The following is a 14742-nucleotide window of genomic DNA, read 5'->3' on the forward strand; positions in this document are numbered from 1 at the left end:
TGGCCTTGTTGGAAGAAGTGTGTCACTGTGGGGATGGATTTTGAGGTTCCCTATGCTCAGGATACCATCCAGTGTCTCAGTCAACTTCCTGTTGCCTACAAGCCAAGATGTAGCCAGCACTGTCCAATCAGCCCCAGGTTTTAATTAATTTTTTGGGGGGCATACTGGAGTGGTGAGGGGCACATATGGTACTCTCTACTCAGAGAGTTATTGTCTATGCATTGCTTGAATCATTGTTCCCGTATTTTCATCTCATACTTTGAAAGTTTCAGATCATACATTAAGGTCTTTGATCCATTTTGAATAAATTTTTATTTAAACTTTTTTTTTTTGAGAATTTCACATATGAGTACTATAGTTACATCATTTCTCCTCCTCTTCCGCCTTACTCTTCCTATGCCTCCAACTCCTTCCCAAGTTCAGGGCCTCCTCTATCATTATTATTGTTTTACACACACACACATGCACACACATGGGGGGAGAGAGGGACACAGAGAGAGTGTGAGTGTGTGTGTGTGTGTGTGTGTGTGTGTGTGTGACAGAGAGAGAGAGAGAGAGAGAGAGAGAGAGAGAGAGAGAGAGAGAGAGAGAGAGCCAATTCTATGTTGTTCAAAGAGAACCCACTCAACACTGTTCTCATGTAATTGTGTTTAGGGACTTGCTTTTTCAGGAAGACAGGTAGGAATCAAGTTTCAGTTTTCTGCATGTTCTCCTGATCTATTATGCTGATGTCTCTATGTGTCTTGTACTGTGGCATTGTCATGCTAGTTTTATCTTAGCTCTACAACACCCACTATTGTGATTCCACCAACAAATTTAATGAGATTGAAATCAGGAAAACAATTCTGGTCACAATAGTTCCTGTCACACAAAATAAAACACCTAGAATAAAGCAAGTAAAAGATGGGATAGACCTACATAGTGAAAGTTATAAAACCCTGAAGAAGAAAAAAAACTAAAGAACACACTGACACTGGAAAGGCATACCATATTAATGAATTTGCAGAGTTCTGGTCTGTGAGAACTGAGCTTATACATGCCCCCCCCCCGACTCCCTGCAGGCCTGGGCAAGAGCTGAGTCTGACTGGGAGTTGCATTCAACTGCCCCAGTTCTAGGAAGTTGGTGCCCACACTGAGGCAGGTGTTTTGATTTAGCTTGCTGTTTCTACTTAGCATGCCAGCTGCTTAAGTGCTTGCTGTATGGCAGAGCCTCTTAAAGGAGCTGTATCCATTTGCTTTTTCTTTTCTTCCTTTCTTTTCTTCTTTCTTTTCCTTCTTCTTTCTTTCCTTTCTTTCTTTTCCTTTTCTTTCTTTCTTTCTTTCTTTCCTTTCCTTCTTTCCTTTTCTTTCTTTCTTTCTTTCCTTCCTTCCTGCCTTCCTTCTCTCTCTCTCTCTCTCTCTCTCTCTCTCTCTCTCTCTCTCTCTCTCTCTCTCTCTCTCTCTCTCTTTCTCTTTTCTTTCAGCTTTCTCAGGCCCCTATGTGAAAGTTCGGGCCCCATGTTGGAATGCCAAATGTATCAGGCTTTCTTTGGTGCTCTTATAACTTAAATTAACCTGCTTCTCTTCATCTACACTTTTCCTTGGGCCTTTTACCTTTCTTTCATTCTGTATGTCCTACTCTGTGTCTGATTGGCTGGCAGTTGCCTGGTTGGTTGGCCCCAGGCATCTCCCTTTTTTTCTCCCTCATTCTCTTCTTTCTCCTGTCTCTTGAGCTTAGATTCCTTCTCCTACTTATTCTCTCTGCCTGACAGCCCCATCTGTCCCTCTACTGCCTAGCTATTAGCCATTCATTTTTACTAGACCAATAAGGTGCCTTAGGCAGGCAAAGCAGCACATCTTTACATCATTAAACAAACGCAGCATAAACAAATATGACACATCTTTGCCTAGTTAAACAAATGTTCTACAACATATTTGAATTATGATTAACTCCAAAGACTCTTCACAGTCCCCACATAGCTCCATGAGATACAGTACTCCACAGTATCCAGCATAAACTCTGACAGTTAAATGGTTCACCTGGGCTATCTGTGATCTTATCCCGTTATCCATAGAGAGTTACAGTCTACTGTAATATTTGCTACAAAAACTCTAATTTTAGTGACTTGGCACTACTGAGTTTCTCTGTGATGCTGTTCACACCACTGCCTGCTTTTTACATATCACCTCAGTTAACAGTCTCCATGCCACCCAGAAAATAGCTTGTTGGGTCTTGGGACCTTATGAATATACCTATTCCAACATATCTGTTTCTCTGTAGAGTTTTATCCTTTCCTCCTCTTACTATGAGTTGTACAGGACCAGAGAAATACAGATTGGTAATCTATATCTCTGTTATATTTCCTCCTCAAAATGTAGCAACAAAAACACCACACATTCATTATCTCACAGTTTCTGTGCACCATGAGTCAGGTGCATCCAGTTTTCCTTGTGCTTTATAAGGTTTCGCTGAAGGTGTCAGTTGGCACTGGGGTCACCTGTGAGGAGACAGCTTGGAAGAATCTGATTCTGTGATCACCCCTGTGATGGCTGAGAGTACTTGATCCTTTGAAGCACCTGAAGTGAGAGACTCAGTGCTTTCCAGGTACTGAAATCAGGCTGTTCTTGGGTTTTTGACACAGGAATCTCTCCCACTTAGTATGGGTTCATCAAAAAGACAATGATGCAAGAAGAACCTGGGTAACAGAGCTGGCCAAGAGGAAAGTCACAATCTGGTTAGAAGTAAGTGGCTTGAGGACAAGGAATTGCATACATCTTGAATACTAGGAAAATGATAATAAGGTTGCCTGCCCCAGCTAGTATAAGGTATTTAGCAAAGAAGTAAAAATATGCATGTATAGTAAAATTATCTCTATACAACCTCCACAAACTTACTATGTAATTAAACTGCATTTGTCAGAGACATGCACTGAGGGAGCATCATGGCTAAGAGAAGTTATATAAAAATAATTGAGAATTCATAATCGTAATTTTCCCCCTGAGGTCAAAGGATACATGTGGTCAAGAAAAGAGACATAGAAGCCAGTGTTCCAGACATAGTAATTTCAAACAAAGCTTAATTGTCTATTAATCCATTCTAATTGGTGTCATTCAGGTACTGTGAGTATTAGAGCTACCTAAAATAATAGGTAAGAAGACTACTGGTATTTCAGTCTACGGTGTTCAAAATCAGTGGTTCTAAATCACAGACATTTTTCTATTATGTAAATAGCCACATTACTGAAATGTAATCAACATTATTTTATTTTTTTGCCATGTAGACTATTTAGTGAGGTGACCTCAGATTTCACTGTCCATTGGAACAACCTGAGTGGTGTCATAAAATATGGACACCAAGTCCAAGCCCACTACTATAAAATGAAAAGCCTTCTACAGAGGTGCCAGACACTATAATTTATGTCTCCCATGGGGGTTCCATCTTGCAGCCACTAATCACTTGTGTTGGCTGAAGATTTGTGACTGTGTACATTGATGTGCAGGAGAATTCAGTGTATTTTTAGCTTCAGGGAAAGGGCTTTCCTAATCTTAAACAGAAATAGAAATTTTCCTACTGATAACCACAGTCTTCATCCAATATCTCTATTTCCTCCTTGGTCCCTCTTATAACAGTGGATCAAACAATCAACAGCAAACCTCTGACATGCATCATTGCTTAAACTACATATTGTCTAATTCACAACTACGAGCCAACAAAAATACAAGTAAACCATATGTTTGCTAAGCAAGTAAGTGTGATACAAATCTTGCAATGTGCTTGGTCATTAAAGGGTCCTAATTAAGATATTTAATGATGTCATCACATAGCTACAGCAAGTCTTTGCCTGTTTCTTTCTATACCAGCAGAGCATGAATAGTGGACTGGTAGCATTCCTTATTTTTAGAAACCTTAATCACCTGTCCATTTGGGTGGGATTTATGTACCCCTTAAGTCATTACTGTGTCCCTACTATAAATAAATATAAGCTGATGTCCTTTCATGTAGATTACTTACTCTTTTTACATTTTTTTCAAAGGAGGTCCTGAAGGGTGAAGTCTAACCCACTTACCCAACTAAAAACTCAGATGAGACATCTACAGGGATGAGGACCACTGCAGGCACAGAAGGTTCAGGATCAAAGAGGACAAGAGGCCAGAAGTTGCTCATCTAACTGAAGTTCTAAAGGACATCTGAGAAAAGCAAGAGCCTAGGCCAGGAGTTCCTATTAAAGCAAGAAGGACAGGCTACCAGAGACAGAGGAAAAGAAGCCCACATGGCAGAACAAAGGCTCCTAGACTTTGAGGTATAGCTGAGCCGAAGCCCATTTTCCCTAAGAAGAACTAAACTCAGGGTTAGAGCTTTGTTTCAGGGGAAAAAATCATCATTTAGTTTTCTGCCTAAAATTGTTCTGTGCTTGTCATTGAAAAATAATCTAGGAAGTGAACCATGCTCCACATGGGGTACGAGATATGGCTTAATAGGCTTCCTATTCTCTTACCATTGAGTGTTTTGTGGTCAAACCTTCTGGACCAACCTGACCCATTATGGATGAGCCATCAGTATAAAAATATTTTATCCTCCTGGATCACCAGAAACAATTATGAGTCTGTAATACCAACGATTACCTAAGAGTAGGTAATAGGGCCGTCCACCACGAGACTGAACTATACAGTGCCTAGACACATAATGTCACATGACAATTGTTTAGAAGAAACTAAATCAAGAAAGACCCTTGGGAAATGGTTCAACAAGAGCTGACGATGAATCTTAATACCAGGAAGAGAAACTGTGTTTTCTATCTACGCTGATAATTTAGCCAGGAGAAGAAACTCATCTAATTAGATAATCACCTGTTTATCAACACAAACAATAACAAGAAAAGAATGATGCATGTGAGGACAGCAGCCCTTCAGCAGGGTATAAAAGGGGTGCGGGGCAAGGAAACTTCCAAACCCAATATCTTCACTCACTTGTAAACCCACCCAGAACCTCCATCTCCCGACACCATGGTCAACTCCTGCTGTGGCTCTGTCTGCTCTGAGGAGGGCTGTGGCCAAGGCTGCTGCCAGCCCAGCTGCTGCCAGTCCAGCTGCTGCAGACCCAGCTGCTGCCAGTCCAGCTGCTGCAGCCCAGCTGCTGCAGGCCCAGCTGTTGTGTGTCCAGCTGCTGCAGGCCCAGCTGCTGCATCTCCAGCTGCTGTCGCCCCTGCTGTGGCAGTTCCAGCTGTTGTGGATCCAGCTGCTGCCGCCCCTGTTGCCGTCCCAGCTGCTGTGTGTCCAGCTGCTGCCGCCCCAGCTGCTGTGTGTCTAGCTGCTGTCGCCCCTGTTGCCGCCCCAGCTGCTGCGTTTCTAGCTGCTGCAGACCTTCCTGCTGCCGCCCCAGCTGCTGCATTTCTAGCTGCTGCAGACCCTGTTGCCGCCCCAGCTGCTGTGTGTCCAGCTGCTGCCGCCCCTGCTGTGGCAGTTCCAGCTGTTGTGGATCAAGTTGTTGTCGCCCTAGCTGCTGCATTTCTAGCTGCTGCAGGCCTTCCTGCTGCCGCCCCAGCTGCTGCATTTCTAGCTGCTGCAGGCCTTCCTGCTGCCGCCCCAGCTGCTGTGTGTCCAGCTGCTGCAGGCCTCAGTGCTGCATTTCTAGCTGCTGCCGCCCCACCTGTTGCCAGACCTCCTGCTGCCGCCCAGCATGCTCTAGCAGTTCTTGCTGCTGAGCGCTCTCACCCAGTCTCCTGTTCTTCACCACCCAGCATTCCTGATGTGGCCCACCTGTGAGCTGATCCTGAGAGGCCCAGCATAAAGCCTCTGTTCCAACTGATAATGATTTGGGCCTCCAAATATGCTGTCCTTACTTCTGCCTATTTATTATTTTTCTCTAAAATGACCACAAATTTAAATTTTCTCTGAAATCTGTATAAGTTTGACCCATGGGAAGAAAATGGTTCTTTACTATATTCTTAAAAATGGAAACTCTCTTGTATCTTAAATAAATCTGAATTTTGCAGGCATACAATGTGTACCATGTCTACTTATTTCTCCTCTCGGATTGTTTTCCGCATCTGCCAAATTCTGAAGTACCACTATTTCTAAGTACAAAGACAGCCTATGCCAGCTCTGTCCTGTGGCACTTCTCTTCCTATGCAGAACAATGTTCTTGTAGTGCACCATGGACCTCTGGGCTGAGAACTTTCTCTGGCTGAAGAAGCAGCAGTGGGTAGGAGAGCTGAAGGCCCTAGGCACAGAATTCAAGCAGTGAGAGGGGTTGGGTGAGCACAAGCCCTTGCTCCCTGAGTCAGGTGAATGTGCATTACACAACTTTCTTTAGGTCTTCAGTGGCACGGAGCCCTGCTGCTCCTGGAGATGTTCTGATCACATGATTCATGCTGACTTTCATCATACTCTAAGTTCACCTCAATGCTTCCTCAGATCACTTTCCTGATAAACAACTTTGTGTCAAATCTCTGGATAAAAGCAGGTCTCAGAGGACAAGCAATCTAATACACATGCTCCCAACCCAGTGACACTTTCCTTCTGCAAAAGTCTAACATAGTGTAGAGAGTTTCATGGTGTCAGGATCAAGCCTTGATTTTTGGTTCAATCTTCTGAACATATTGCCTATTTATTGATTTATTATTTTTCATTTCTTTTTTAGCATTTTTGAGTTTTTAAATATATCCTGGATATTAATATTCTGGGCAATGAATAACTGGTGAAGATTTTTCCCCAGTCTTTCTCTTCATTCTGTTGTTTCTTCTTTTATGAGATTCAATTTGTCAATTCTTACTATCATTTTGAATGTTCTTATATTTTTCCTCTTGTGGTTTCAACTTTTCAAATTTTGAGTTAAAGCATTTTATCCATTTTGAGTGAGCATTCATCTAGAGAGATGAGCAAGGGATACATTTCAGTTCCCTATGTGGGTATCCTGTTTTCCTAACCCAAGTTGCTAAGGGGACCCTTGTAGTGGTATTTGCTCTGCCCATGACCTTGGGCTATAGGGCCCAAAAGAGGTGGTGCTTCTTGCCTTAGTGTGTGACCTCTTAAAAAGTAAGGGAGAAGGGTTGAGAGCCCCTTCTCCCTGCAGCCTGCTTCCTGGTCTGATCGAGTTGCCAGGTGGATTCACTTCTGGTCAGAACAGAGGATGACCCCAGCTGTTTCCTCGGTTCTGTATTCGTGAGTGTAGGTCCTCAATTTTATTTTAATAAATATCCATTAAACAGACACACATGGATTTATCTTAATGGACCCTCCCCTAAAATATGTTCATAGCAACTTTATTAAAACTCAGAAGGCTATAGTGCATGAGTTTATTTCTGGATCCGCTGTTATGTTCCATAGATCTGCATACTTATCTATTCTTATGCCAGTTCTGTCCTGTTACTGTTACCACACCTCTACAGGGTACTTAGAGTCTGTGTGCGATGCCCCCAACAACTAGTTCGATGAGAAAGAAACCAGTAAATGGATTCCATTAACAAAAACTCACAATCTTCTCCTCCAAATAAAATGCCAAATCCCACCTAAAATTCACATTTGCACACCCTAAAATCCCATAAAAACACACCTTCAGAAATCATAATTTTGTACAGAAGACCTGTAAGGGAAGAAAATAAAGAAAGAAAAAAATAAATGAAAATATTGCCCAGACAATGCATTATGAGACAAGGACCCTCCAAAGCTATTGATTTTGTTTTGTGTTGGCCATCTACTGCTAGGCACAGGACCTGCCCTTAGGAGTAGTTTGTTTACCCAATGAACCCCATGTTCAGTTATATGACTCCATACGTCACAACTCAGAGTTTAGGAAACTGAGCTGTGTATAATAGAATAGGAATAGGCCAGATAGCAGTCACATAATTTGTTTATCTAGTCCTGATGTTAGTTTTGTTTTATAGCAGATAAATTTTAGCAAAAAGCATATAGTACTGTCTCTTCTGTTTGGTGCTTTCTTCTTTTAAAATAAATCCAATCACTGGACTCCATTCCCTGTTGGTCTATTCTCATCAATGTGGGTCAGTGTTACGATTGGCCTATGATAATAAAGAGACAGCATTACTTCATTCTATGGTGCTCAGAGTTGCTGTTGAATATGACAAGAGACACAAATGCAGGGAATGTGGGCAGTCTAGTGAGGGACTCTCAAGTCTCGAGGCTCACTGGGATCATCTGTGGACTTCTACAAACTGCTGATGCTCAGACCAGTTAAAAGAAGACTGTCCAGGGCACAAACCAGGATTTGACAGTTTGTAATACTCTGTGGATTATCCTCCTGCAGCCAGTCATGAGATCCACTGGTTTAGAGAATGTGCTCTACCCATTTAGGAGAGGAAAGGGGCTCATCTGACTTATTTTATTTTGTAGCTTTGAGCCCAGTACTGTGTGGTCCTAGGCAAGTCTTTTACCAAAAGACCTTTCTTTTTAAAAAAATTATTTTTTATTAAGATTATAATACAATTACATCATCTTCCTCTTCATGTATGTGTGTGTGTGATATATATGCAAATTCCTAAATACATAATTACAACCTGCACAATCTGTGTGATGTACTTGTATGTATGTTTTCGAGAGATGACCACTTGGTATGAATAACCAATTGATATGTTTTTCCCTGGGGAAGACTCTTTTTCCCACTCCAACCATTCCTTACTTGTCGGTAGTTCTTTGTGTAGGGATGAGACCTTATAAGCTTTCCCCCGTCCACACTAGCATGTTTATTGATGTCAGCCTTGTTCAACTCATGTTTAGGCAGCTATGTGTTGTGGTATTATGTTTCTCAAAATATTGTGCACTCTAATAAATGTATCTGGGGTCAGAGACAGAACAGCCACAATATTAAACATAGAGGTTAGGCAGTGGTAGCACACGCCTTTAATCCTAGCATTCCAGAGGCAGAAGTCCCTCTGGATCTCTGTGAGTTCAAGGCCACATTGGAAACAGCAAGGCAAGGTGACTCATGCCTTTAATCCCAGAAAGTGAGCCTCTAATCCCAGGGAGTGATAACAGAAAGCAAAAAGGTATATAAAGCATGAGGACCAGAAACTAGCAGCTTAACTTAATTTGACTGGTTAAGCATTTGGCTGGTTAAGCTTTCAGGCTTTGGAGCAGCAGTTTAGCTGAGATTCATTCTGGATGAGGATTCAGAGGTTTCCAGTCTGCGGAAACAGGATCAGCTGAGGAATTGGCAAGGTGAGGTAGCTGTGGCTTATTCTGCTCCTCTGGTCTTCCAGCATTCACCCCAATAACTGGCCTCAGGTTTGATTTTACTAATAAGACTCGTTAAGATTTGTGCTACAGCTATGTTGGTGAGACTTTGTGGGTGGAGCTTCTGATATTCCTAGGAGACACAGTCTCACAGCAAACTCCCTGATGTTCTGGCTGTAACAATCTTTCCACTTCCTCTTCAGCAAGGATCCCTGAGCCTTACTTGTAGATGTATCAGTTGGGACTGGGCTCCACAACTCCTCCAGTAATCAAGAAATCTTCCTATGCCCATTCCTGTGGAAGCAGAAGTGTCCTTGTTACTTTAGCAATCCAGGGGAAAATCTCTCTCAGGACATATCATCATTTAAATCCTTCATTTTGTCAAGCTTTACAAATATGAGCCTATGAGAAAAAAACCTATAGACTCGGTGTTTGTTGAACAAATTGTCATAAAAATAGTGCATAACGCTTGGCCACTAAATGGTCCTAATTAAGAAATGTAATAATGTTAACACAGTTATCCCCTGTCCATCTGTTTCTTGACAACAGAGTTCAGCAGAGGGACTGAAGCATCCCTCATAATTGAAACATTAATCACCTAGCTAATTGGATGGGTATTTTGTGCCCTTTAAGTATTTAATGTGTACCCAAACAGATACATATCAATCTCTTTTTATTTACATGTGTGATATATACATACACACATCACATATTTACACATGTGATACATACATGCATATATCACATAAGTAAGTATATGTGATAAATAAAATCACAAAACACACATGTGTGTATATGCATATATATACATGTGTAAAATGAACACAGAGGGGAGACTAAGCCCCCACGTGAAACACAAAACAGGAGAGTCTCCTACTAAAAAACTGAGCTGAAAGCAGGACATTTGGGTTTAAATTAGAATAAGTGACAATACCACTTGATTATCAAATGGAGTTGCAAAGTAAATCTTGGGAAAAGGCAAGATATGGCTACATATGTTTTGTTAAGCCAGAAACTTAGGTTGGAAAAGAAAAGAAATAATTCCACAGGCCAGAGCCGAGAAATCTGAATTTTTAAGCCAGTTGAGGTCTGTAACCCACTGTAGAGAAAGGTCCTATAAATGATTATATTAAAGGAGTGTTTCTGGAAAAAGAAAAAAAAAGAGTCAAGGGGAGGGGGTAAATATCAACATTTCCCATTCAGTTTTCCACTTTGAAATTGGTCTAGAAGATGTGTGAGTCACATGAAGAAGACCTTTCTTTGTTCATGCCAATGCTCCTAATATTCACATCTTCAGCGCCCACCTGACCTGTTGTCGATGAGCCATTGGTATAATAATCCTTTATCTTCCTGGGTCACCAGAAACAATTATGGGTCTTTAAAAACCATGATTATCTAAGGATAGACAGTAGAGCCATCCACCATGATGCTGAACCATACAGTGACTAGATGCACAGTGTCATGTGACAATTGGTTGTCAAGAAATTAAGGCAAGAAAGACACTTAGGAAATGGTTCAGCAAGAGCTGATGATGAATCCTAATATCAGGAAGAGGAAATCATGTTTTTCATCCACCTTCATAATTTAACCAGGAGAAGAAACTCACCTAATTTGGTAATCACCTGTTTATCAACACAATAACAGGGAAAGAATGCTCCATGTGGGGACAGCAGCCCCTCAGTGGGGTATAAAAGGGGGTGTGGGCAGGGAGACTCCCACTTCCAAACCTTCCAACCCACCACCTTGTAAACCCACCCAGAACCTCCACCTCCGACACCATGGTCAACTCCTGTTGTGGCTCTGTCTGCTCTGAGGAGAGCTGTGGCCAAGGCTGCTGTCAGCCCAGCTGCTGCCGCCCCAGCTGCTGTGTGTCCAGCTGCTGCAGACCATCTTGTTGCATCTCCAGCTGCTGCCGCCCCTTCTGTGGCAGTTCCAGCTGTTGTGGATCCAGCTGCTGCCGCCCCAGCTGCTGCATTTCTAGCTGCTGTCGCCCCTGTTGCCGCCCCAGCTGCTGCATTTCTAGCTGCTGTAGGCCTTCCTGCTGCCGCCCCAGCTGCTGTGTGTCCAGCTGTTGCCGCCCCTGCTGTGGCAGTTCCAGCTGTTGTGGATCAAGTTGCTGCCGCCCCAGCTGCTGCATTTCTAGCTGCTGCAGACCTTCCTGCTGCCGCCCCAGCTGCTGTGTGTCCAGCTGTTGCCGCCCCAGCTGCTGTGTGTCCAGCTGCTGCCGCCCCAGCTGCTGTCAGTCTGTGTGCTGCCAACCCACCTGCTGCCGCCCCAGCTGCTGCATTTCTAGCTGCTGCAGACCTTCCTGCTGCCGCCCCAGCTGCTGTGTGTCCAGCTGCTGCAGACCTCAGTGCTGCATCTCCAGCTGCTGCCGCCCCACCTGTTGCCAGACCTCCTGCTGCCGCCCAGCATGCTCTAGCAGTTCTTGCTGCTGAGCGCTCTCACCCAGTCTCCTGTTCTTCACCACCCAGCATTCCTGATGTGGCCCACCTGTGAGCTGATCCTGAGAGGCCCAGCGTAAAGCCTCTGTTCCAACTGATAATGATTTCGACCTCCAAATATGCTGTCACTGTTGCTGCCTGCTGAGTATCACTTTACAACATGTAAACAAGCATGTGTCTTCTCTGGAGTCTGTCAACTCTCACCTTAACCCAGCAGAAATCTTTGTTGTCTGCTATATTTTTAAATGGAGATTTTTCTCAAATGTTAAATAAATAAATAATTTGCAGTTTTACAAATATAAAAAAGCCATGTTTCCTTGTTTCTCTTTCTCAAATGGTTGTTCCCACCTCTGAACTTCTAGTTAGCTCATCTATAAATAGCAAAGGACCTCCAGCTGGTCATTTCTAGTATGCCCACTCTGCTCCCTCTGCATTCCCCCTCCCAGTACAGAAAGAAGGTTTCATAAACCATGCACATTAAACTCACTTCCTGATGACTTTTTCTGACAGAGAGGAGGCTTAAATAGGAGATTATTTAAGTATTCTATGCGGAGCACTCAAGCAATGAGAGGGTGGATGTATAATGCTCTTTTTCGTTCCTTTGAACAGACATGTGTCCTTCTCTTAATAATGTCATCCCCACCCCATCGCTGAATTTCCTAACAGTGTTCTCTGAAGTCATTTGGAGGTTGGTCCTCTACTGTCAGTTGTTGCTAAGGATAAGATTTGTCCCAGTTGGTTCCACAATGGGAGAGGTGTAAGTGACAGGTGCCAAGGAGTTAGTGTCAGTAAACCTTTAAGCCACCAAGAGGTGTGCAGGGAAAGATGCTTAGGTTAAGTTAATCTGAAGTCTTTTCTGCTTGTCCAGTAGGTAACATTTTAACATCTTAAAAATATAATGTCAGAGCTTGTACTTCTGTAAAATGTTCTCAGACTACCCTTAATTATAAAGGGAAATGTTAGCAAACAATAGATATAAAACTTTTAAATACACATTCAAAATGAGTAAAACTAATTTGAAAATTATGTTCCTGGCTACAGATTTACAAATGTCTAGTGCCTATTAATTCTTAGAAGACTTACAAAGAGCTATCTCTCTCTCTCTCTCTCTCTCTCTCTCTCTCTCTCTCTCTCTCTCTCTCTCACACACACACACACACACACACACACACACACACACACACACACACAAAGATCTGGCCACAAATAGTATCATTATACAGAAAAGGTATATAGGGGCCCCCTGTGTATTAATTTAGCTTCTGTTTCTAAAGCAAAAATTAGACTCTTTGGTTTAGTAGGCTAATTTGATAGCACACCTAAAACAGCATCACCAGCTGGAGACCAGGTATTTAAACCATAACCCTATGGGGACATTCTCCATTCAAATAAGAGTGTTGCATTTCAAAGTAGAATTTGAGGCTGGGTATGGAGATATATCCAACAATAGATATGATGAGAAAAAATGTCATTCACAGTATCCTCCTCAAAAAAAAGTAACTAAAGCATAACCAAAGTTGGGAAAGACTTCCACAGTAAAAGTATGAAACCCTGAGGAAACATGATGAAAAAGGCATTAGAAGTTGGAGAGACTTACTGGTGATTATAGATGGGCAGAATCCATGTTGTGAGAATGGCCACGTCAGCTAAATCCATCTACAGATTCATTGCAATAACCACAAAACTTTCTTGACATTCTTCATGGAAGTAGGAAATAAGAGAAACCTAAAATTCATATGGAAACACTTTTGTAAAATACTCCAAATAGCCAAAGCAATGTTGAACAACCAAAAAGTAACAGTTTTCTTACAGTATATATTATATTATACTTGATTATATATGTATATGTATGTACTTTTATATATTATATAGACATTAAGTATGAAAATAATTACTGTGCCATTTTAATTCTTTTACTCTTTTTTTTTTTTTTTTTTTTTTTTGGTTTTTCGAGACAGGGTTTCTCTGTGTAGTTTTGTGCCTTTCCTGAGACTCATTTGGTAGCCCAGGCTGGCCTCGAACTCACAGAGATCTGCCTGGCTCTACCTCCCGAGTGCTGGGATTAAAGGCGTGCGCCACCACCGCCCGGCTTTCTTTTACTCTTTTTACTGATATTTAAAATACTTTTCTTAAATCTTAGGGAATTTCATAGAGTGTGCTTTGATCATACATACCTGCTACTCCTCCGCCTCCTCCTAGATGAATCTTTACATCCCTGCCTGCCCTCCCCACAACTGTGTGTCCTTTCTTGGTTGCTTTTAATAACTATTGACTCCATGGTGCTGCCTATATACCCCTGGGTATGGAACCACCCACTGAAGTGTGGTTGACCTCCTAGGAGTCAACATCCTTAAAGAAAACTGACTCTCCCTCACCCCGAAGTCTTCAGCTGCCCATAGCTCTTCAGTTAGGAGTTGGGGGTTCATGAACCATTTCCCACACCATGCAAGAATTTTGACTAGTTTGATTTACACTTTCCATGACCCTCCCCCTTTCATGATAGTCCCTTGTCTTTGAGGAGTGTGAACAAACAGTCCACACTCACATAGTCTCTGCACTTTGACCAGTTCTAGGTTTCTGTGTTGATCACTGTTCACTGCACTGTTCACAGCTCTCTGATGAAAGCTGGGAGCTGCCTTAATCTGTGGATAGAGAGATACAAATATAGAGGGCAGTTTGACACTATGTATATTTAGCAGAATAATAGTGCTACATCCTTCCCTGGAGTTTGTGAGTTTCCTAACCATAGATTCTTGGCCATACTTGTAGGATCAGGCATGTATTTGCCTGTGCAGATCAGGTGTAAATCCAATCAGAAAGCAGTTGATTATACCCATCAAAATCATGCAACTATTATACATGCAGACAAATCTTGCCACCCTGGTCATTATTAAAATTTGTAGGATTCACAGCTGGGTGAACTCTTGATGACTGCTTCTCCACAGCAGACTGAATTATGCTTTGCAGTACTATGAAAGACAGCCAGGAGGGGAGAAGTGCCCTGGTAACAAGGAATTTAAATTATCTGCACCCTGTGGTCAATGTGCATGGTGGTGACACCAGCCACATGGATTTGTCATCAAGTTTTGGTATCAGTGTATCTGGAGCATGGGGAAATGCTGTGGCAAAG

The 14742-nt window shown here is 42.4% G+C and overlaps 2 protein-coding genes across 2 annotated transcripts; both read left to right on the plus strand.

The window, feature by feature from the left end:
* The first annotated feature begins 4941 nt into the window (after positions 1 to 4941).
* Positions 4942 to 5968, plus strand: LOC119086106 (keratin-associated protein 4-2-like). Its single transcript, XM_037201070.1, is given in 2 exon segments — positions 4942 to 5088; positions 5091 to 5968. Coding segments are annotated over 2 exon segments (696 nt in total). The 5' UTR covers positions 4942 to 4983; the 3' UTR covers positions 5682 to 5968.
* Positions 5969 to 10908: 4940 nt separating this feature from the next.
* LOC114706914 (keratin-associated protein 4-4-like) lies at positions 10909 to 11857 on the plus strand. The gene has a single exon (XM_037201071.1). It carries the CDS (start codon positions 10947 to 10949, stop codon positions 11604 to 11606), a length of 660 nt encoding a protein of 219 aa, XP_037056966.1. The 5' UTR covers positions 10909 to 10946; the 3' UTR covers positions 11607 to 11857.
* The last annotated feature ends 2885 nt before the right edge of the window (positions 11858 to 14742 follow it).

Source organism: Peromyscus leucopus, chromosome 8b (assembly GCF_004664715.2).
Source record: "Peromyscus leucopus breed LL Stock chromosome 8b, UCI_PerLeu_2.1, whole genome shotgun sequence".
Lineage (NCBI taxonomy): Eukaryota > Metazoa > Chordata > Mammalia > Rodentia > Cricetidae > Peromyscus > Peromyscus leucopus.

Bases quoted from the DNA above. Each gene is read 5' to 3' on its own strand.
- LOC114706914 (XM_037201071.1), top strand. From the start codon at position 10,947: ATGGTCAACTCCTGTTGTGGCTCTGTCTGCTCTGAGGAGAGCTGTGGC.